The 23,101-nt window shown below is 46.7% G+C and overlaps 1 protein-coding gene across 2 annotated transcripts in view; it reads right to left on the minus strand.

Moving 5' to 3' along the window:
* Positions 1-3,062: 3,062 nt before the first annotated feature.
* Positions 3,063-23,101, minus strand: part of LOC122917438 (stimulated by retinoic acid gene 6 protein-like) — a 49,471-nt gene continuing 29,432 nt past the window's right edge. Inside the window, exons 10-18 of one of the 2 annotated variants that reach the window (XM_044265302.1) lie at positions 18,465-18,618; positions 11,886-11,961; positions 8,265-8,346; positions 7,908-7,956; positions 7,562-7,679; positions 6,387-6,506; positions 4,972-5,060; positions 4,101-4,247; positions 3,063-3,416 (exon numbers count right to left, since the gene is read on the minus strand). In XM_044265302.1, coding sequence (XP_044121237.1) covers positions 3,268-3,416; positions 4,101-4,247; positions 4,972-5,060; positions 6,387-6,506; positions 7,562-7,679; positions 7,908-7,956; positions 8,265-8,346; positions 11,886-11,961; positions 18,465-18,618 — 984 coding nt within the window. In that variant the 3' untranslated portion in view covers positions 3,063-3,267. Of the gene's footprint in view, positions 3,417-4,100; positions 4,248-4,971; positions 5,136-6,386; positions 6,507-7,561; positions 7,680-7,907; positions 7,957-8,264; positions 8,347-11,885; positions 11,962-18,464; positions 18,619-23,101 lie in introns of both variants that reach the window. The other variant, XM_044265301.1, reaches the window with a different exon arrangement.

Raw genomic sequence — 23,101 nt, forward strand, 5'->3', positions numbered from 1 at the left:
TTTTATTCCTCATCTAAAGTATCTTTGAAAAATTCCAGTCTTGTCTACATTAACAGAAAGAAGCTGCTGTTTGGTCTATAAGCAGGTGGGGGACTCTTCGCAGGGCAGAAGGCCCTGGTCATGGGATACAGTGGTGGCAGCTGGGCTGTTCCAGAAGGTGTCTCTGAGCTGGGAGAATTAGCAGGAGTCCGGCTTCCATGCTGGTCTATCCACCTGACACTTAGCTTCCTCCAGGCTGTTGGGGGCCGGTGGAGGTTCCTTTCTTCCCTAAATAAGCCAAACCTGTCCTCAGGAAGCCAGACCCCTGCTGCTCCTCTAGAATTCATCTCCAAAAGGAGGGCATCCTGCCTGCACCAGGGTGGGAGCTGCAGGGGAATCCCATGGGCCGGATGCACAAATGGCTGCCGAGGCTTGGGTGCAGATGGCCGGCACCAGGGACCTGTAGCTGTGCCTCTGTGACTTCCTCAAGCATCACTGCCAGTCAGTCAGTCAGGAGTCTCATCTGGGTGTCTAGCTGACATATGTCCCAGATGTCCCAGACATGACATATGTCCCAGATACCTTCTAAGAGTTTGGGGAATGGGTGGGTTCTTTGTGGGTCCTTTCTGAATGGAAGTCAGAAGCTTCAAACAGAGAAAGCAAGGTGTTCCCACCTTGTGCTCCGGTCACTCCCTCCCCCGTCAGCCAGAGATGGCGCCTCAGCAGCCGCTTTCTGAATGGAAAAACGAAGACAGCTGTGCAGGACAATGTCCTGAGGGTCATCTTGGAGAGACGAAGCCTTCGGTGTGGCTGCAGGCCCAGCATGGGTCACAGAAATCCCGGCGGGCTTGGGCAAGCAGGAGCCATTCAGCCAGGCTCCCAAGACCCCTATCCCTCTTCATCCACAGCTTGGATGGAGCTGGGGGTCAGGACTCACACTGACAGCCCAGAGGACAGGACTCTGGTCAGTGATGGGGCCATGTTGGGGGAAAGGCAGCTTAGGCACAGCCTCTGCCTGGAGATGGGAGTGGCTTCTCCTCTGTAGGCCTTTGAGAGAATCACTGCCCCTTTCTGGGGCTCTGTCTCCTCATCTGGAAGGTGGAAGGTGATGATCCCGTGGTGCAGGCCCCACAGGACCCGGTAGTGATAAGGTTGAAGGGATGAGAGGAATGTGCTGGGGTGTGGGGGGGGAGCAATGATGATAGTAATATGACACTGAGTCCTTGGAGACCCTGTGAGGTAGGTGGAGTTCTCACACTCTTCCGATGAGGGAACAGGCCCAGGAGGCCAGGGCTCAGGCCCGAGGCCACATATTAGGTGAGTACTGAGCCGGGACTGCTCTAGAATCAGAGCACTCTAGAAGACAGAGTAGCACTGGTAGTCATGGACATAGGTCAGTTGTCCACAGTATGAGGGAATCTTAGAAGAAATGGGATGAGGGGACAATGGTCTCACTGACCTTGTCCTTGACTTAGCAGGAGGGGATCTCCAAGTCTGCCACTGTGGATGATCCCCCAGAAAGCCCAGAAGAGGCAGCAGCAGAAAGTGAGGACGCCTGTGGGGAACGGGGCCCAGGGTCAGCGGAGAGGGGCCTCCTAAACAGAGGTCTCCACACCAAGGCGGCGGAGCCTTCCCCCTCCAGCTCCACCTCCCGTCGCCACAGTGTCAGAAACCCCCCATTAGCAGTGACTGGGACCCAGGACCACATACCCAGGGATTGCCAGAAGCAGGCCCTGAGAGGGGACTAGTAGGGGTCTGGTGTTCTTAGAGGGCGACAGGAAGAGAGCTGAGGGGGCTCCCCATGGGAACCCTGGGGTGGAGGCTGAGGCGTTTTCAGGGGACAGTCCCTGGGAGCACCTGAGAGCCAGAGCTCATCCCCACTCCCGCCCTGATGTTCCCCTTCCTTGGCATGTTTCTCACTGACCTCGCAATGCAGGATTATCTGGAAGCCAGAGAACCTGGGGGCAGGACGGCAGGGCCAGGATCACAGGGTTTGGGAGGAGAGAGCTGCCTACTGAGTCCTGAGGTCAGAGCACCCGGCAGGCCTCTCCCATGCTGGGGTTTCATGCTCCTCTTAGGGAGGACTGAATGGAGGCACCATGTAAACCTCATGTCATGGTTCTTGGGGCTGCCCCACAGCAAAGCTGCCTGAGTGGGACTCAGCCTCTCCTTTAGGAGATGCCCACATTGGGGAGAGAGATGCGGGGTTCCTCCAAGTCAGGAGACACATAAGTGGCTGGGCAGTCACTTCCTGCCTGAGACCTTAGTCTCTCTGTCTGTCATCAGAGTGGGTTGTGCTAGCTCGTCCCTGAGCTTCAACTCTCACCTCCCCATTCTCTGGGGCCCAGAGCCTGGCCATGGTCCCTGTCTTGTTATCTGTGCATGCCCTGCCCCCTGGAGGGCACCGGCAGTAGTGCATCCTGAGAAGGGGTGGGGAAGGGAGGCTAGTTATGGGCTGGGGGCCTCTTTCTAATGGACCCTGGCTGTCTGCCTCCCAGGAGAACCAGATCAACCTCCAGAAAAAAAATGAGGTGAATATCTCTCGAAAACTCACTGCAGGGGGAATATTGCGGGGACTTGGGGGGCGGGAATGATAGCCCCCACCCCTGCCCCAGGTAGGACACTCCCTGGGAGTTTGATAACAGAGATGTGGGAGACCCATCCATCTGGTGGGTGGGGTAAATCCCACTTCCTGAGGGGGAGCTATTTACACCCGTCTCTGAGGATAGATAGGATCTGGATGGAATTGGTGGGTTTCCAAGTGTACAGAGACCCGGAACCGGCCTCCTGCCTCTCTCCTGACCCCCAGAATGCCCCTACACACCCCCTGCTTAGGCCCTGTCTGCATCTCTCCCACCACCACAAGGCCTGGAAGGGGGGAAGCAATGAGGATCCTGTTGGATTAAGGCCACACTTGCTTCTAGAGAAAAACTGTTTTAAACAGTTAAGTTCTCCTGGTGTAGACATTTTACCACTTTCTTCACAAAGATCTATCCTGTCGTCAAACTGAGTGCTTGTCCATACAGAAATCCCCAGCGCTACCTCCTAACCATGGATAGTGGAAATCATTATTGAGAAAAGACTGTTCAACAGAAATTCTCTTTAGTTCTTGATCTTTTTACCAAGGGACTGGATTATTAGACCTGAGACTTCGTGGTTCAGCCCACGTGCTGTCCCATGACAGTGACTGCATCCCTTCACACTGCGGGGGACAGCAGCTGGGAGCCTGGGCCCCATCTCAGGGGCAGTCGTGCTGGAATGCCCTTGCAGCAACATTGGAAGTTACTGTCAGCTCTCTGAGCACGTCAGCAGGATCTGGGTAAAGTCCCGGGAGCCGTGACCTGGTCTTGCCTTTCTGAGCATGACGAGTCTGGGGTTGTTGACCAGAGTCTGCAGCAGGAACCACCTTGTCCTGGACCTGGCTGAGATTCGGGGACCTAGGAGTGAACCAGAGCAGACAGACTTGGGGGACGGGGCAGCTTGTCTCTGTTCTCAGAAGCTCTAGGAGAAGCTGACTGGTAGGTGTGGGGTGCAGGAGAAGGAGCTGGACGGGGACTTCTGGGGATGTGAGGGCGGCTGGAGGGATGTGAGTTTGTGCCAGAGCTGGATGTCTGCAGTTGGGAACAGTGATGAACGTAGTCCAGACCAGTGCTCACAAGGCGTGGCTAAGTGGTGGGCTTCCCAGCAGAAGGCAGAGCAGAGTAATAAGGGTGGGAGGGGTGGGGTAAACAGTCCTTGACCAGGGAGCAGAAAATGGTAGCCAGAAGAGCTTGGTATAGCCAAACCGAGCCCCATCTTGGAGGGAGTCTGGCATGAAGCCTGGGATATGGGTGGGGTCTCAAACAAAGGGACTGGAGGACACAGACAGCAGAACTAGGGCTTCTTCCTGGGACTATGGGAGGAGCCCACTTAGAAGGACAAGGACACCAGGCCTCCAGGGTCCCCTGGCCAGGCTGGCTGTGTGCTAAGCCTCCTGGTCTCCTCGGTAAAAGGCTCCCCAGGGCACAGAGTATGGAGGAAGGGGGAAGCTGGGCCACGTCATCGGGGCTCCCAGAGAAGCCTTAGAAGCCTCCTCATTGCCTGTTGTCCAACCCCAGCACAGGTTCAGAGAGGAGGCTTACCTGTCGACTGATTTAGGCACCAGTATTTGATGGCCCGCTGCAGCTTCCTCTCCCTGTGTCCTGTGATCAGGATGTTACAGAAGCTGACGAGCACAGGGTTGGTATGATAATGATCCACATAGAGCATGCCGATCCAGGCACTGAACCCTGAAACCCACAAGGCAAGTCAGGCCGGGCAGCACGCCCTCTGTCCTGTCCCGGGACGCACGAGCCTGTGCCACGCTGTTCCTCAACAGTGCTGTTTTCGCTGAGAATCTAGAAAATCAGGCACAAAGCGCTGGAAGGGCTCTCGGGCTATCGTTCTAATCCATCCCTTTTGCAGAGACCCAAGCCGAAAGCGGGAGGAACGCCGTGGCTTGTACGGAGAGGCTGCCAGGCTTACAAGCAAGGGGGGAGTGAATGAATGGACACAGGTCAGAAAGAAAACCAAGACGATTTTTGCTCTACAGAAATGGCTTGATTTGGGAGTCTTTTCAACAGGACAGACCATTTTCTTAACTATGTTTCCAGCTAATGACACTGTTAATTCTAAGATGTATTCTTCCTCAAAATGCTCGAGTAAATTAGTTACCTTCTAACTGTTCAGATGGAGTTCTAGTACTTCTTACCGCTCTCCATGATACCGGGAAGGTCTGTCAAATATGCAGCTGTTTCACTAGCCTGAATTCTCTTCTGACTATTGGGCTGAATGCTTTTTTTCTGCTCAGCGTTAGAGCCTCCATGAAAGCTGAGCTCTGGGCAGGAGGAGGGTGTGAAGTCCAGGCCTCCAGGACCCGACCGGCCGGCGGCTTCCAGAAAGCTGCAAGAGCAGCACCCCCCTCGCCCCCCGCCCCCCGACTCAATGCATAGCCACCAGGGATCGGCCACTCACCCATGTCCGCCCCCTCATAGCCATTCTGCATGATGGTCCTGTCGATGCGTGCGATCAGCCACGTGCCCAGGACGCAGCTGATGAGCAGCCTGGAGAGACAAGCGCCCAGGCCCAGCAGTACATTGTAGAAGAACAGAAAGTAGTTGAAGTTGTGGAATGCTTTCCTGCAAACAGAAGCAGGCAGAGGGACAGCAGGCTTTGAGCAGGAGGAGGTGGCTGTGCATGCTGGCTCAGGGCCCCAGGCCTGGGGTCAAACCCTGCAGCTCCCGTCTCCTAGCCATGTGACGTGATGGTCCCGGCCACACAGCACTGGTCTGGGGATGAGCTCAGATACAGTGCAGGTTGTCAATGGTGGCTGTGATGTTTCATGGGATCCTTGGGTTTTAAGGTTTCCTGTACCACAAGAAATCTCATGTGGCCACAGCTGGCTTTGTGGTTACAGCAGAGGTTGTGGCTTTCCCACTGTCCATTGTCATAACGACCTGCTCCCCTCCCCCTTCCCCTGCTGGAACTGTTCCAAGTCCTCCAGGGGAAACTGCCTAGATGACCACCGGATTGTGTGGTTTCCTGTTGCCTGTGGGTGGGATAAGGCCCCGACTCGGGCATCCTGGATGTCCGGGCCATCTCTAGGAGGGGTCTTCCTGGGGTCATCACTCTGTACCCGCCGTCTGCCCCTCACCATCCAAGGCCACTGCACGGTTGCCATAGTGAATTCTCACTGTTTTCTCAACACGTCTTGCCCTTTCGTGGCCAGCTGCCTCCATCTGGACCATGAGGGCTGCTGGCCACGCACTCTCCTCAGCGTTACCCACCGGAATCCCACCAGCCTACTGCATTTAGCTCAAACGTCCCACTTGCCATTGAATGAACCATTTCTGTCTCTCTTTCTCCATTACTTGCCTTGCTCTCATGAGGCTGTTACCAACCACCCCCCACCCCGGAGTTGTTGCCATGTGTTTGTGTCTGCTGGCCCCTGTGGACGGGGAACTTCTGCAAGCAGGTCATGGAGGGATACCTCTGTATCCTTAGTGCCGGCTTTGTTTCCTCCCTGAGTGAAGGGCTTTGAATGAGTGAACCATAAAGGATCACCTTGGACCAGGCACTATTGTTCTAAGTGCATAATGGAATACAGTTCATGCTCCAAATGCCTCTCTGAGGTGCACAATTATTTGTAAAATGAGGAAACTACCATTCATGGGTGTTCTGGAAGGCCACATACAGTGCCATTGCCCATAAGGGGTGGAGCCAGGATTTGGACCCAGGCAGTTGGGTCCCAGAGGCTGCTCCCGAACCACTGCCCCTCGCCCTCTCAGGGAGAGCGCTGTCCGCCCAGGAACCTGCCAAGGGGGAAGAGGAAGGAGCGAGAGGCTGCTGAAGTCCAAGCCTCCAATCCCCACTCCCTTCTTTTACCCCACCTGTTGTTGAGCGCCAAGGGCTTCTGCCTGTCAGCTGCACTCATCTTCGGCTGCAGGAAGAAGGTGGCGGCGATCCACACCTGCAGGACCATGAGACCCAGGACGATGGCTATGGTGAGGCTGAAACACAGGGTGAGACAGTCCTGAGGAGGCCTTGTCCAAGCCCTCCTCCAGTGCCCGGTGACAGAGAGGACAGGGACCGGCCAACCTGCTGGGACAACAGGAGCCCCGGCTCTGTGCTTTATGCCTCCAGAGCCTTCTCACACCCACTGTCTGATGAGAAAACAGGCTCACGAAGGGCGGACGGCTTTCTCAAAGCCGCACGGTCAGGTCTTGTGACCATGGACTTCCAGACCGGAAGTTCAGGATTTAATTACATGTGACCCCTAAGCTGTGTGTTTAATAGCATGGAGATCAAAGAAAAGGATGGGGTTTTTCGAGAGTTCATGAAGGCCCTGAGAGTGGACAAGCAGGCTCTGCCCAGCCTCCCACGCGGCTCTAGGGGAGAATGGAACCAAGGAGCTCAGAGCAGGAGTTCCCAGAGAGGGCACATCCTGCATTTGCTTCCCCAAGCAGCTGTGTGGGGTGCTTAAATGGGGCCTCGGCTTCAAGTGGCTAGCTCCCAACCCTGTCTCTTCCCCTCCTTGGACGTACTGGTGAGGCCTCTGTGCCTCTGCTTCCTTGTGTGATAAATGGGCCTTAATATGAGACTCAACATTCATTCCAAGGGTTCTAAAGACAAAAGATGCACAGTGAATTCTCAGTAATGTCAACCTTCACTTCTACCTTCCACAGGGATAAACTGAGGCTCAGAGAAGCAGTTCACCCAGGATCACACAGCTGATTGAGAACCTAAGTTCAGGTTTTCTCCTCTCTCCTTCCAATATACTGCCCTGACTCTCATGTCACCTCCCTGAACTTCAATCTTCCCGGCTATGAAATGGACACCTGTGTCTCCCCCACAGACACAACTGTGAGCACCCACTGACCAGCGAGAATGCAAACATTCTGTGAACCGTAAAATTCCCATGGTGATGAGTTGCTATTTTGGCCCATCCTTGGGTCAGAACTGAGAATGTGGGTCCAGGAATTAGTGAGGTCCCAATAGGGAAGGGGCAATTTAAACAGGCGCTCCAAGGCCCCGAGTATAGACAGAGAGCCCACCCAGCACTTACGTCCCAATGCCCAGTCCTTGGAGCATCTCCAGGCCCTGGTTGTGGAGGACAGGCAACACCAGGCTGTACATGATCAGCATGCCACAGAGGCTCTGCACCACATGGATGATGAGGTAGCCTGGGGGCCAAGGGAACGCACGGTCACCTGAGGCCCTTCGTGACCCGGTCATACCTGTCCCTCCCTGAAGTGCCCCCTCCAGCCTCCTCCCACTGAAGGTCCTGGCATTGTTGCTTGCACTGTGTCTTCTGCCTGGGACGACCTCTCTTCTCTCTACCTACAGCCAGGACTCTGCAGGCGCCTGGGGAACGGGTGTTGAACTACAACAGGTCACGTGAAGACACTTACCCCACAGCATGTAGGCTATTTGCCAGCCAGAGTACCTTGCAATGGCCACCTGGGATTTAAAAAGAAAAAGGGTCTCAGAGGGGAGAAAAGACTGCTCACCTCCAACACATGGGTCAAGCGTCCCCGCCTCATCTGAGGTTCACCAACCCACCCACCAAGACAGGTGTCGTGACTGTCATTGTTTTACAGAAGAGGAGACCAAGGGCCAGATGGCTCACCCAGCAGCAGAAGTGAGGCCCATGGCCTCCCCGTCCAGGCTCTTCCTCCCAGAGGCTGCTGCCCCCGTCCCAGACGCAGGACACCAGGATTCGGCCAACCCCTCGGTCTCAGAGCAGAGAGAGGCCTCAGAGAACTCACCACACTCTCGGCTGAGGAAGGATTATGGAACTTCAAAGGGAGAAAGTGTTTCTTTCCTGCCCACAACCTCTTCATGTGCTTTCTAGAGAAAAAAGTGGGAAATCAGGAACGTTCATGGCCACGGCTGTTTATGCGCTTGGAGCTCAAGAATGTAGACAGAAAAGCCAGTGGAGGGAGATGGTGGCCAGCTCGGCTTCCCTGTATTGACCATAGCTCCTGGGACGTTCTCGTCAGACTTAAAGATACTTTCAAAATACTTTTTAAATTGAGATATAGTTGACATATAACATTATATTAGGTTCAGGTGTACAACATAATGATTTAAGTATATATTGCAAAATGGTCACCAGTCTAGTTAACATCCATCATCTTGCACAGTTATCAGATTTTTTTCTTGTGATGAGAGTTTTTAAGATCTATACTCCCCAGCTTGTAAATCTGCAGCACAGCACTATTACCTAGAGCCGCCGGGCTGTGTATTACATCCCCATGATATTTATTCTAAAACTGGAAGCTTATACCCTCTGAGTCCCTTCACCCACCCCCCAACCCCACCTCTGACAACCTCACATCTGTCCTTTGCATCTGAGAGCTTGGATTTTTGTTTTGTTTTAGATTCCACATATAAGTGAGATCATACAATATTTATCCTTTCCTGTCTGACTGACTTCACGAAGCGTAAAACCTTTTAAGGTCTATCCACATTCTGCAAATGGCAAGATTTCATTTGTTTTTATGGCTGAATGGTATTCCACTCTGTGTGTGTGTGTGTGTGTGTGTGTGTGTGTGTGTGTGTGATCTTCTTTGCCCCTTCCATCCATCAGCGGACACCTAGGTTATTTTCCTATCTTGAATATTGTAAATAATGTGGCAATAAACATGGGGGTGCAAATATGTGTCCAAAATACGGTTTTTGTTTTCTTCCCATAAATACCCAGGAATGAAGTTGTTGGATCATCTGATCAGAAGTTCTATTTTTACTTTTTTGAGGGGCCTCCATGCTGTTTTCCACAGCGGCTGCACAATTTGCATCCCCATCAACAGTACACAAAGGCTTCATTTTCACCACATCCTCGCACGTACTGGCTACTTCTTGTGGTTTGGGGACTAAACTAGCCATTTGAACCGATGTGAGGTGATGCCTCACTGTGGTCTTAACACAGTTATGTGTTTCCCTGATGATTTAAAAACCTTCATATAGTTTGTAAAAATAATATGTAGTTACCTAATCTTCATGGTGACTAAATGTGGAAGTTGAGACTCTCTGTGTGCGGCTTTTATTTTTTTCAATTTGCTCTGTTTTCTTATTTGTTCTGTGATGAACATGTATTACTTATGTAATAATATTTCAAAATAGGTAATAATGGAAACCCATATTTAATGATAGGTCCACCTTATAACAATATAAAGGAAACTGAAAAAGGGACCACAGCCCCTCATGCTCCCAGCACCCCTGCAAACTGCTCTCGGCCTGGCCCTTTGAGTAAAGATTAGGTTGGTAATGGTTATGTTCATGGTGCATTCTCATCTGTGTCCTGCCTTTTTCCTAACATCCTATCTCCAGCATTTTCCAGGATGTTTTGCAATTTTATGACCACTAAATCGGGAAGACTCAGTATGAAATAAAGAATGTAAACATGTCATTAATAGTTTGCATACTTGGGGCATCTGGGTGGCTCAGTTGTTAAGCATCTGGCTTTGGTTCAGGTCATGATCCCAGGGTCCTGGGATTGAGCCCCACATTATGCTCCCTGCTCAGTGGGGAGCCAGCTTCTCCCTTTCCCTCTGCCCCTGCTTGTGTTCCCTCTCTTGCTGAATCTCTCTCTGTCAAATAAATCAATAAAATCTTGAAAAACAAGTTTGTGTATTTATTACATGACAAAAAGATGGTTTGGGGTTCTGTTAGGTTCCATAAAATATATTAAATGATTTTCATCTCTTTTTTTAACTTCTTAAGGTTAAAAGTTAGTGTCTATTAGAAAATTCAAAATTGCATCTGTGAGCTTCATTGTCTCAGCTTGGCAGCCTGGAGTAGAGCACGCCACCAGGAATACAAACACAGATATACTTGCACGAGGCACAGACAATTTCTGGAAGGATACAGAAAATGAATAATGCTTAGCTCTGGGGCAACAAACTGGGATCTGAATGGGAGAAGGATTTTACATTAAATATTTTTATAACTTTTTTTTAAAAAAAGAGATTAGACTGATTCTAAGAGAAATAAAAATACGAGCACATTGCTAGTACTATCTGGTTGTAGCGTTTTCTTATCCACTCTTTCCTTTGCTCCATGGTCCTGTAAAGCAGACAGGATGGGGGTCATCAGTCCTCATGGAATGGGAGGGAGGGGCCAGCCTGGACAAGAATAAGGCCTCCCACCCCTGTGCCCTCTACCCATGTCAGCACAAACAGCTCTAAAATGTGGTTGTGACTGGTTGTGGTCCAATGTCTCAGTGATCATCTCCCAGGCACCTGCAGGCCATATCCCTGCATTGGGGACGGCAGGGGAGAGTGGCAGTGTCCAGTTCACCCACAGGATCCAGGGACAAGAAAGCAGAGAGAGGGAGCAAGCTAGGGCTGGGATGGAGAGCTGGGGCCTCTTTGTACCAGGAGAGTACTTACATACCTGCCATCAGCAAGAGACCCACAATTTGGGCAGCCAGATGGGGAGGCTGTAAAGGCAGGATGCTCTGGGGAAGGGGAGGCAGTAAGTGATGGCCCTGGGCCTCCTGTGACTGCATGTGACTTAGAGATTAAGGTCGGGGGAGGGAAGAACTGAGAGACAGAGAGATACTGAGAGTCAGGCAGAGAGAGAGGAGAGAAGACGGATACCTAAAATTCAACCACTGTCTGCAGTGAAATGCTCACTACATATTCAAGGCCATCCCCTCTTCCTGCTCTGCTCTTCTAAAGACTCGTGCACCCGGTGTCCTTGACCTGATCTCCTTTGGTACCCCCTGAGCCACATGCAGCTGCTAGGAACCCACTGTGGTTAGACCTGGGGAGCAGGGCAAGTCTGAGCCCCAACAGAGATGCTGAGCATACAAGACGTGATAAGGCATCTCAGGGCAGAAGACATGGCCAGCTGCTAATGGCACGGCTGAGTTCTTTTGTATTTTATCTCAGCCTTCTCAGCTGTTAGAACAGAGATGGAAGGGCCTGTCAGGTTGTGGTGAAAATCAAAAGAATTCTTTTTTTTTTTTTAATTTTATTTATTTATTTATTTGAGGGAGAGAGAGAGATCAAGTATGCATGTCAGGGGAGAAGCAAAGGGAGATGGAGAAGGAGGAAAGCAGACTCCCCCACTGCTGGGGCTCGATCCCAGAACCCTGAGATCATGACCTGGGCTGAAACCAAGAGATGGCTGCTTGATCAACTGAGCCACCCAGGTGCCCCTGAAAATCAAAATATTCTAAGCACAATGTCAAGCTTATAGCAGAAGCTCAGATCAATAGATTTTTTTTTGGTTTGGGGCTTTCTGTTTTACAACCAATAAATGTGGCTCTTCCTGGATGGCATATACATTCCTGGTTCCAATTCGGGCACTGCTGTCACTACTCAGGAATTTCTAGAAAGTTCGAGCTGAAGACACACCAGTGACTCCCAGAGCCCTCTTACCGGTAACAGGCCAATATGTGGAACAGATAGCTCACGCATGTGAGGGAGGCGGGCAAAATTGTCACCAGCCAGACTCCTGAAACAGAAGAAGTCATGGGAGAGCCCTGAGAAGATGAGCCAGAAACATTATTTTCAAAATACAGCTGTTCTTTTCAAAATACAGCTGTTCACGTCAGAAAGGGCTGGGTGATACATTTTACTTCCTTTAACACATTTCTTGTGTACAGAAAGTTTTGCTTCTATTTCTTCTATTTCTGTCTCATTTCAGACACACACACACGCCCTTGCTATGCTTTACTTCTTGCACAAACCTTCTCCTTTGATATTAAGATTTTTCATCTACAGTGAGTAATGGGAAGAGAAAACGAAGGAGTGTGCACATCCCAGTCACCTCCCGCCCTTGTAGAATGACTCGTAGTTGACTTCTCTTTGCCACCCCCGGTAAAAAGCAACGCTGAGCAAGGGTAATTGGAGTCAAGAGGTCTTGACTGACATCTTTCGTCCCTCTTGTGGCAAGTTTTTAGTATGTTGTATCTAATCTGCTTTCATGTGATCCTGTGTGCTTGGGAGCAAGGTGGGGTGTAGAAACAGGGAAGGGGAATGATGTGTACACTGAGAAGCTTCCAGACAAGCTGTTTATCAGTCGGGCCAAAAACCATTTTAAAAACATCCAACACCTCTTCATAATGAAAAAGACTTCATAGAGTAGAAACAGAAGAGCACTTCCTCAAGCTGATATAGAACATTTGCAAAACAAAACAAAACAAAACAAACAAACAAAAAACAACCCACAGCTAACACCATGCTTAACAGCAAAGGACTGATTGGTTTTCCCCCTAAGTTCAGGTATAAGAGAATCAATGTCCACTCTTGCCAATTTCATACTGGAGGGTCCAGCCAGGGAAATTGAGCAAAAAAAAATGCAGCCAGTCTGCAAAGGAAAAAATAAAACTACCTCTGTTCACCAGTGACATGTTCTTATATTTTAAAAATTCTATGGAATGAACAAACAAAAAAAGATTAAAACTCATTAATAAACAAGTTCAGCAAGCTTGTAGGACATAAGACAAATCTATAAAAACCAACTGTATTTCTATTGTATTTCTAGGCAATGAACAAAATGAAAATATGTTTGCATTAGTATCAAAAAGAATAAAACACTTAAGAATAAACAGAAGAAGTATGCAACCTGTACCCTGGAAACTACAAAAGACTGTTGAAAGAAATTAAAGATTTCGATCCATGGAAAGACGTGCTGTGTTCCTATACAGGAGGCTCTCTGCTAACATGGCAACCCTCCCTGAACCGATCTAAAGATTCAATCTAATCCTCAAAATTCCAATGCCAATTTTGCACAAATCGACAAGCTAATCTTAAAATTCATATGAAAACGAAGAGACCTAGAATAGGCAATATAATCTTGAAAAGGAATAAGAAAATCTCAGGACTCACATTTCTTGATTTTAAACTTACTACAAAGCTACAGTAATGAGGACAGTGTGGTACTGCCATGAGGATAAGTAGATCAGTGTGATAACCTGAGAATCCAGAAGTAAATCCTCACCATCAGCATACTTTCAACAAGGATAAAAAAGACAATTCAATGGGGAAAGAATATGCTTTTCCACAAAAGGTACCGGGGTAACTGATATTCACATGGAAACCAACAAAGTGAGAACCTTACCTCACAGCGTATACAAAAATTAACTCAAAAGGGGATGATAGGTTTAAATGTAAAAGCTAAAATTGTACAAGTCTCTAAAGGAAATAGGAGAATAAATCTTTGTGACCTCAAGTTAGGCAATGTTTTCTTAGATGCACACATGTGATGAAAGAAAAATGACTATGCTGAACTCCATCAAAATTAAAACCATCTGTGTTTCAAAGGACACTGTCAAAAAAGAAAAAGCAACCCACAGACTGAGAGAAAAATTCTTGCAAATTGTATCTCTTTTAAGGGATTTATGTGTAATATAAAGAATTCTTACAGTTCAGTGATAATTTAGAAATAGGCAAAGAATCTCCATGGAGATAAACAGAAAATGTACAAATGGCCAACCTCCTCCAGTCCCATCCCAGTCAACATCCTTAGACATCAGAGAAATCAAAACCACAATAAGATGCCATTTCACACTTCCTAGATTGCTCTTATTAAAAAACAAAAAACATATCAACATGTGTTGGTGAAGATATAGAGAAACTGGATCCCTGATACATCGCTGGTGGTAATATACAGTGAGGCAGGTGCTTCTGAAAATAGTCTGGCAATTCCTTGAAAGGTTAAACATAGTTACCATAGGATCCAGAATTCCACTCCTAGGTATATATCCAAGACATATGAAAATATATGAAAACCTTGGAGATGAATGTTCACAGAAATATTGCTCATAATAGCTCATAATAGCCAGAAAGTTGAAACAACCCAGATTTCCATCAACTGATGATTGGATCAACACAATGTGGTATATTCATACAACAGAATAAATTCAGGCAATAAAAAATAATGAAGTTTGGTTGCATGCCATGACATAGATGAACTTTGTAAACATTTGCTATGTGATAGAGGCTAGTCAAAAAAGACCATTGTAGGGGCTCCTGGGTGGCTCAGTGGGTTAAAGCCTCTGCCTTAGGCTCAGGTCATGATCTCAGGGTCCTGGAAACGAGCCCCACATCGGGCTCTCTGCTAAGCGGGAAGCCTGCTTCCTCCTCTCTCTCTCTCTGCCTGCCTCTGCCTACTTGTGATCTCTGTCTGTCAAAAAAAAAAAAAAAAAAAAAAAAACAGGGGCGCCTGGGTGGCTCAGTGGGTTGAGCCGCTGCCTTCGGCTCAGGTCATGATCTCAGGGTCCTGGGATCGAGTCCCGCATCGGGCTCTCTGCTGAGCAGGGAGCCTGCTTCCTCCTCTCTCTCTCTGCCTGCCTCTCTGCCTACTTGTGATCTCTCTCTGTCAAATAAATAAATAAAATCTTTGAAAAAACAACAACAACAACAAAACACACCATTGTATTGTGGGATTCCATTTATATAAGAAGTCCAGAAGAGCCAAATCCACAGAGCCAGAAAACAGTGGTAACTTAGGACTGGGAAAGTTGAGGGGAAATGAGAAGAGATTGCAAATGATTATGATTTCTTTTTAAGGTGATGAAAACGTTCCACATTTGATTGTGGTGATTGGTCGCACAACAGTGATGGCTGAGAATATACTAAAACCACTAAACTGTACTTTAAGTGGATGGATTGTGAGGTGTGAGAGTTATGTCTTTGGAAAGATCTATAAAGAACTCCTCAAACTCAACACACACAAAACAGATAATCACGTTAAAAAATGGGCAGAAGACATGAAAAGACCCTTGTCCAAAGAAGACATACAAATGGCTAACAGACACAAGAAAAAATGTTCATCATCATTAACCATCAGTTAATGATGCAATTTGCAATGTGTTGCAAAACCACATTGAGATACCACCTTACACCAGTTAGAATGGCCAAAATTAACTAGACAGTAAATAATTAAGTGTTGGAGAGGATGTGGAGAAAGGGGAACCCTCTTACACTGGTTGGTGGGAATGCAAGTTGGTGCAGCCACTTTGGAGAACAGTGTGGAGATTCCTCAAGAAATTAAAAATAGAGCTTCCCTATGAACCTGCAATTACGCTACTGGGTATTTACCCCAAAGATACAAATGTAGTGAAAAGAAGGGCCATCTGTACCCCAATGTTCATAGCAAAAATGGCCACAGTTGCCAAACTGTGGAAAGAACCAAGATGCCCTTCAACAGACAAATGGATAAAGAAGATGTGGTCTTCTTTATATACAATGGAGTATTATGCCTCCATCAGAAAGGATGAATACCCAACTTTTGTATCAACATGGACAGGACTGGGAGAGATTATGCTGAGTGAAATAAGTCAAGCAGAGAGAGCCAACTATCATATGGTTTCACTTACTTGTGGAGCAGAAGGAGTATCACGGAGGACATGGGGAAATCGGAGAGGGAGGCAAACCATGAGAGACTGTGGACTCTGAGAAACAAACTGAGGGTTTTAGAGAGGAGGGGGTTGGGAAGTTAGGTGAGCATGGTGGTGGGTATTATGGAGAGCACGTATTGCATGGAGCACTGGGTGTGGTGCATAAACAATGAATTTTGGAACACTGAAAAGAAATAAAATAAAATAAAGTGAAAAAAAAAAGAAGGAAAAAGAAAGCTGATTTCCATTTCTTCCAAGTTTTTTTTAAAGATTTTTATCTATTTATTTGATAGACAGAGAGAGACCACAAGTAGGCAGAAGGCAGGCAGAGAGAGAGGGGGAAACAGGCTCCCCGCTGAGCAGAGAGCCCGATGTGGGGCTTGATCCCAGGACCCTGAGATCATGACCTGAGCTGAAGGCAGAGGCTTAAACCACTGAGCCACCCAGGCGCCCCATTTCTTCCAAGTTTTAAATGTGTTTCTGTCCCAGCATCACCAGGATTAGGCAAGGGCTATATCCCAAACCTCAACCATCACAAAGGATGCAGGTAAACCCCCATAAATCTCACCCCCAGGGGCACAGGGAGCCTTGAAGGAAAGGATGGGAGGCGTCTGGCCATGAGCAGAGCGAGCGCAGACTTACTCCAGCCAGCAGCGAGAGCATGGCCGACGGCACACTTTTCATTTAATGTTTATCGTCCCAAAGATGAATGTTTATCTTCAAAGATGAAATCTAAAAGTCTCTCTCGGCCAGGGGACAGCAGTGTTAAAGCCGAAAAAGATCAAATGGAGCGAAAATTTTATGTTTTGACTCTCAAAGTATCTAAACATGAGAGAAATACGTGGAAGAGGGAGTAAAACATGAGTGAATACGGTGATATATTTACTCCGGGTTCACCCAGAGTGAGTAACCAAGGTTGGCATTACAAACTTTCCCAGAGGAGGGGGTGAAATGTAAACTTTCAAAACTATGACTTAAAATCAGTATGACTGAACTTAAAGATTAGACCAGGCTTGCTGAGCGTGGTACTCAGGGGCTCCTCAGCCTGAGCATGACCCTACATTAAAGATGATGGAATGTTCAAGGGCAACAGTGAAGTATGTTGGTTTGGAAGGGGTGGTACCCCAGTGCTCCCATCAAAGTAACTTTCCATGCCACGTGTATGAAAGAGAATTTCCCTCAAATAATTCACAGGAGATCTGTTTCCTTCTGGATGCCGTACTCTACCAGATTATGTGTCTTAAGTAAAAATATCATTTGCAACACCAGTTTCACAACTTAAGGAACATTTGGTAATTTATGACCATTAAATGTCGATGCTACTGAGGTTTTTGGAAACCACTTCCCACCCCGTTCCAAGCCCCCATTTAAAGATGAGGAAGCTGGGGCGCCTGGGTGGCTCAGTGGGTTAAGCCTCTGCCTTGGGCTCAGGTCATGATCCCAGAGTCCTGGGATCGAGCCCCGCATCGGGCTCTCTGCTTAGCAGGGAGCCTACTTCTTCCTCTCTCTCTCTCTCTGCCTGCCTCTTTGCCTACTTGTGATCTCTGTCTGTCAAATAAATAAATAAAATCTTTAAAGATGAGGAAGCCTCTCTCTCTCTGCCTGCCTCTTTGCCTACTTGTGATCTCTGTCTGTCAAATAAATAAATAAAATCTTTAAAGATGAGGAAGCTGGGGACAAGAGAATGTCTTTTTCAAAGACAGCTGGTATCTTAAGGTGAAGTGACTGCTATGGACAGATTCATATGTCAAGACCCTAATCCCAGCATGATGGTAGGTCGAGTTGTGGCTTTGAGGATTAGTGCCATTATAAGAAGAGAAAGGAGAGAGCTGGCTTCCTCTCCCTACTCTCTAGCACTGAGGATACAAAATCAGGAAGCAGGCTCTCACCAGGCACCAGACCTGCTGGCACCTTGAACTCCTCAGTTTCCAGAACTGGGGAATGAGTAAGTGTTTGTTGTTTCTACTACCCAGTCTACAGCAATTTGTCACAGCAGTCCGCACAAACCAAAAACTACATATGAACCCCAGAAATAAAATTTCCATATAACCCTAACGAAAAGCCATGACTTGCTGTTTTATTTTTTCCAAAGTGAAAAAGAGATGATGATTTAATTGTTCTCACTGGCATCAAAACAAAATAGGCTATTTAAAATGAGAAAACTCTATGGGGCACCTGGGTGGCTCAGTGGGTTAAGCCTCTGCCTTTGGCTCAGGTCATAATCTCAGGGTCCTGGGATCAATCCCCACATCCAGCTCTCTGCTCAGCAGGGAGCCTGCTTCCCTCCCCTCTCTGCCTGGCTCTCTGCCTTCTTGTGATCTCTGTCCACCACATAAATAAATAAAATCTTTAAAATGAGAAAATTCTCAGGGCATGTTTAATTCAGCCCCAAAGAGATTTTAACAGAATGGCCCGGATCCCAACCCCACTGGCCTTCCAATCCCCCAGGGAGGCATAGACCAGTTGTAACCCACTTATCTCCGAAACCAGGCACCTCATGCAGATAATAGCAATGCTACAACTATAATTATCCCAGGGGTGCACCTGCTGCGAGTTCCAAGTCCTTCTCCCAGTTTCCCACACTTTCCCAACAAAGGAGGTGTGGTGGTTTTACCTTCGGAGACGCTCATCAGCTCTTTCACTTGCAGACTGACCGGGGTCAGGGTCCCCGTCTGGTTCACGGAGGCGATGTAGCTCTCCAGCTCCCCCTCAAACACATCCAGCTCATCTCTCACGTACACGAACATGCAGAACTCAATGACAATGAACTGGTACAAACAGCAAACATTTCAATGTCACACCCAAGTCCAGCCTAGTAAGTGAATAACATATAGCCCTCTCTTTGGTTTTGAGGTCAAAACAAGCTCAAAACTCATCTGAAATAGATTCTGGACAGTGGCTATCCAACATGAGCGGGACTGTGACTTCTTTAAGGACTTCTTTGGAGTCAGCCCACACTATTTTCTTCACCTGATAGCACACAAGACTAGGTCCCACAAGGGCTCAAGGAACTCTTCAAACATTGATTACATCCAAGTGAAATGAATGCCTAGCTGTAACTAAGGAGTGACCTTGGGGACAATTCCATCTGTATCTCTCACCACTCACTGTCCTTCTGGTGTCTTGGTGGTAACCACGTTAGAGAAGGTGCTGGTTCCTAGACGCAGGTCACACGTGCTCACTCCCGTCATCTTGTCATCACGGTTCCATGGCTCCATGCCTACCATCATACCAAAGCTTCTAGAGTTCCTACTACCATTTTACTTCATCAACCAGATTTTATTTGTCTTTGAATGTGCTGCTCCAAATGTTACCATCTTCAGGCAGTGTCTCAATCTAGGATAATTCACTCAGCTTTCAGAACACTTTCACCTTTTTTCTCTCTTTACATGGCAAGTACTTCAGACCACATCGTATCCCCTTCTCTTAGACCATGGGCCTCTCCTAGGCCAAGACTGATGAATCCACTGTCTTCTCTCTTCCATGACCCCAGGGCTTGATCCCAGGACCCTGAGATCATGACCTGAGCCGAAGGCAGAGGCTTTAATCCACTGAGCCACCCAGGTGCCCCATAGAGTTTTCTCATTTTAAATAGCCTTCCATCTTAGCATGGTGCTAGGCATTCAGTAGATAGCCACCAAAGACTTAAGGAGCATAGTAACTTCAAGTTGGTTATTCACATTGTGGAGAACTCCAGTTGTCCATTAAAATCCATTCTCCCCTTTGGGCACAAAGCTGGACTACCTTTCCCAGCCTCCCTTGAGTTAGATCTGGCCACCATGACATGGTTCTTGCCCCGGAAGAGGAATGGAAAGAATGTGTGCCAGTCCACACAGGTCTTTGAAAACCTTCCACATGCATTTCTCCATGCACCTCCCCCTTCTGCTGACTGGATGCAGATGGTGAGGGTTCTTGGAGATAATGAGGAACACGACAGAAGAATCTGGGTTATGGAGTAAGTAACATGCAGAGGACCGCTGCCCTCCAGACCTGAACCCCACCCACTCAGCATTGTTACATGGGCAAAAATATATATAGTGTTAAGTCACTGAAATTCAGAGGTTTATGTGATACTTCACCATTATCTAATACATTCATTTAAAACTCAATCACAGGATTAATTTATATATAGGTATCATCCAGAAGACAATTTGGTCTTGCCATTTCTATCTCTCCAGGTTGACCCCACTTTTGACTCAGACACTTTTACCTCAGGTAACTATGACCACATGAAATGTTTTGATCCCGTGCTTAATAAAATATTAAAATCAAAATTATGCCAACATTTAAATTTTTTAGTTGTTGAGAAAGCAAACTTAAATAATACACCTAAGCTGAAACATGATTATCACCCATACCCCATAGTTCACACTAGGGTTCACTCCTGGTGTCGCACATTCTATGGATTTCAACAAACCTTTGATGACATGTATCTACCATAATAGTATCATACAAAGTATTTCCACTGCCTCAAAAGTCTTTTGTGTTCTTTCTATTCATCCCTCCCTCTTCCCAACATGTGGAACCCACTGGTCTTTTACTGTCTCCATAATTTTGCCTTCCAAAATTCATACATTGTGTGTATGAATCATACATTGTGTGACATTTTCAAATTGGCATCTTTCACTTACTAATCAGCATCTAAGTTTCTTCCATGACTTTTCATGACTTGATAAGTCATTTCACTTTAGTGCTGACTTGGATCCCATTGTCTGGATATTCCAAAAACTATTTATCCATTCACCTACTGAAGGGTTCTTGGTCACTTTCATATTTTAGCAATCATGTATCAGGCTGCTATAAACATCCATGTGTAGGTTTTTGTGTGGACATTAAGTTTTTAGTGCATGTGGGTAAATACCAAGGAAGTGATTGCTGGATCACATGGTAAGAGTTCGTGTAGTTTTTCAGAACTCACCAAAGTATCTTGCAAAGTGGCCATACCATTTTTATTTCCACCAGTAATGAATGAGATTCCTGTTGTTCCACACCCTTATCTGTATTTGATGTTGTCAGTGTCTTGAATTTTTGCCATTCTAATAGGTGTGTAGTGGTATCTCATTGTTGTTTCAATTTGCATTTTCCTGAGGACATATCCTGTAGAGCATGTTTTCAAAAACTTATTTGCCATCTGTCTATCTTCTCTGGGAGGTGACTATTAAGGCTTTGGTCCATTTTCTATCATGGTTATTTATTTTCTTCTTATTGAATTTTAAGTACTCTTTATATATTTTGAATAACAGACTTTCTCAGATGTGTCTTTTGCAAATATTTTCTCCCAATGTGGCTTGTCTTTTTGCTTTCTGGACAAGGTCTTTTGCAGAGTAAAAATGTTTTTATTTTAGTGAAGCCCACCTTATCAGCCTTCCATGGACTGTGTCTTTGGTGTCATATCTAAAAAATCATCACCACTTCAATGTAGAGAACAAACTGATGGTCACCAGAGGGGAGATGGGTGGAAGGATGGGCGAATTAGTGAAGGGGAATAAGGAGTGCACTTGTTGTGATGAGCACTGGGTGATATATAGAATAGTTGAATCACTATACAGTATATCTGAAATAATATGTTAACTATACTGGAATTAAAATAAAAATACAGGTGCCTGGGTGGCTCAGTGGGTTAAAGCCTCTGCCTTCGGCTCAGGTCATGATCTCAGGGTCCTGGGATCAAGGCCCGCATCGGGCTCTCTGCTCAGCAGGGAGCCTGCTTCCTCCTCTCTCTCTGCCTGCCTCTCGGCCTACTTATGATCTGTCAAATAAATAAATAAAAATCTTTAAAATAAAAATACATACATACATAAATACATAAATTCACACTTATTCAGTCCCTCAAATAAATGCTTGATAATGCCAAAAATAGTAACAATAATAAATTTCATTTCATTTAAAAAAATTAAAAGTCATCATCAAACCCAAGGTCAACTAGATTTTCTCCTATTTTACCTTCTAGGAGTTCTATAGTTTTGCATTTGACGTTCAGGTCTGTGATCCATTTTAAGTTAATATTTATGAAAGTCTGTGTCTAGATTTTTTTTGCATGCAGATGTCCAGTTGTTCCAGCATCATTTATTAAAAAGAAAATCTTTGGGGGCACCTGGGTGGCTTAGTGGGTTAAAGCCTCTGCCTTCGGCTCAGGTCATGATCCCAGAATCCTGGGATCGAGCCCCACATCGGGCTGTCTGCTCCGCAGGGAGCCTGCTTCCTTGTCTCTCTCTCTCTGCCTGCCTCTCTGCCTACTTGTGATCTGTCTGTCAAATAAATAAAAATCTTCAATAGAAAAAAGAAAACCTTTGCCCCATTGTATTGCCTTCGCCCTTTTGTCCAAGATAAGCTGACTATATTTATGTTGGTCTATTTCTTAGCTCTCTATTCTGTCCACTGATTCATTTGTCTATTCTTTTGCCAACACCGCAGTGTCATGATTAGCGCGGCTTTGCAGTAAGTCTTGAAACTGAATAGTGTCAGTCCTTCAGCTTTCTTCTTCTCCTTTAAAATTGTGTTGACTATTATGAGTCTTTTGCCTCTCCCTGAAAACCTCAGAACCACTTTGTCAATGTACACAACCAAACTCCCTGGGATTCTGATTGAGATTGCAACTGAATTCCAGTATAGATCAATCCCGATATATGTAGACCAATTTGAGAAGTACTGATACCTTGACAATATGAAGTCTTTCCAAACATGAATATAGAATATATCTCCATGTATTTATTTGATTCCTTTCAACATAGGTTTGTAGTTTTCCTCATATAGATCTTGTACATATTTTTATTAGATTTACATGTAAGTATTTCTCTTAGGGGACTGCTAATGTAAATGATACTGTATTTTTTAAAAGATTTTATTTATTTATTTGACAGAGATCATAAGTGGGCAGAGAGGCAGGTGGGGGGTAGGTAGGGGGAGCAGGCTCCCTGCTGAGCAGAGAGCCCTATGTGGGGCTCGATCCCAGGACCCTGAGATCACAACCTGAGCCGAAGGCAGAGGCTTAACCCACTGAGCCACCCAGGCACCCCGATACTGTATTTTTAATTTCAAATTCCCCTTGTCCAATGCTGATATATAAAAGAGCAAATAACTTTTGTATGTTAACCTTGTACCCTGCAACCTTGCTCTAACTACTTATTAGTTCCAGAATTGGGCTTTTTTTTTTAAAAGACTTTAAGTAATCTCTGCACCCAGTGTGGGGCTCAAACTTAAAACCCCAAGATCAAATGTCACCTGCTCTACTGACTGAGCCAGGCAGGTGCT

Source organism: Neovison vison, chromosome 9 (assembly GCF_020171115.1).
Source record: "Neovison vison isolate M4711 chromosome 9, ASM_NN_V1, whole genome shotgun sequence".
Taxonomy (NCBI): Eukaryota; Metazoa; Chordata; class Mammalia; order Carnivora; family Mustelidae; genus Neogale; species Neogale vison.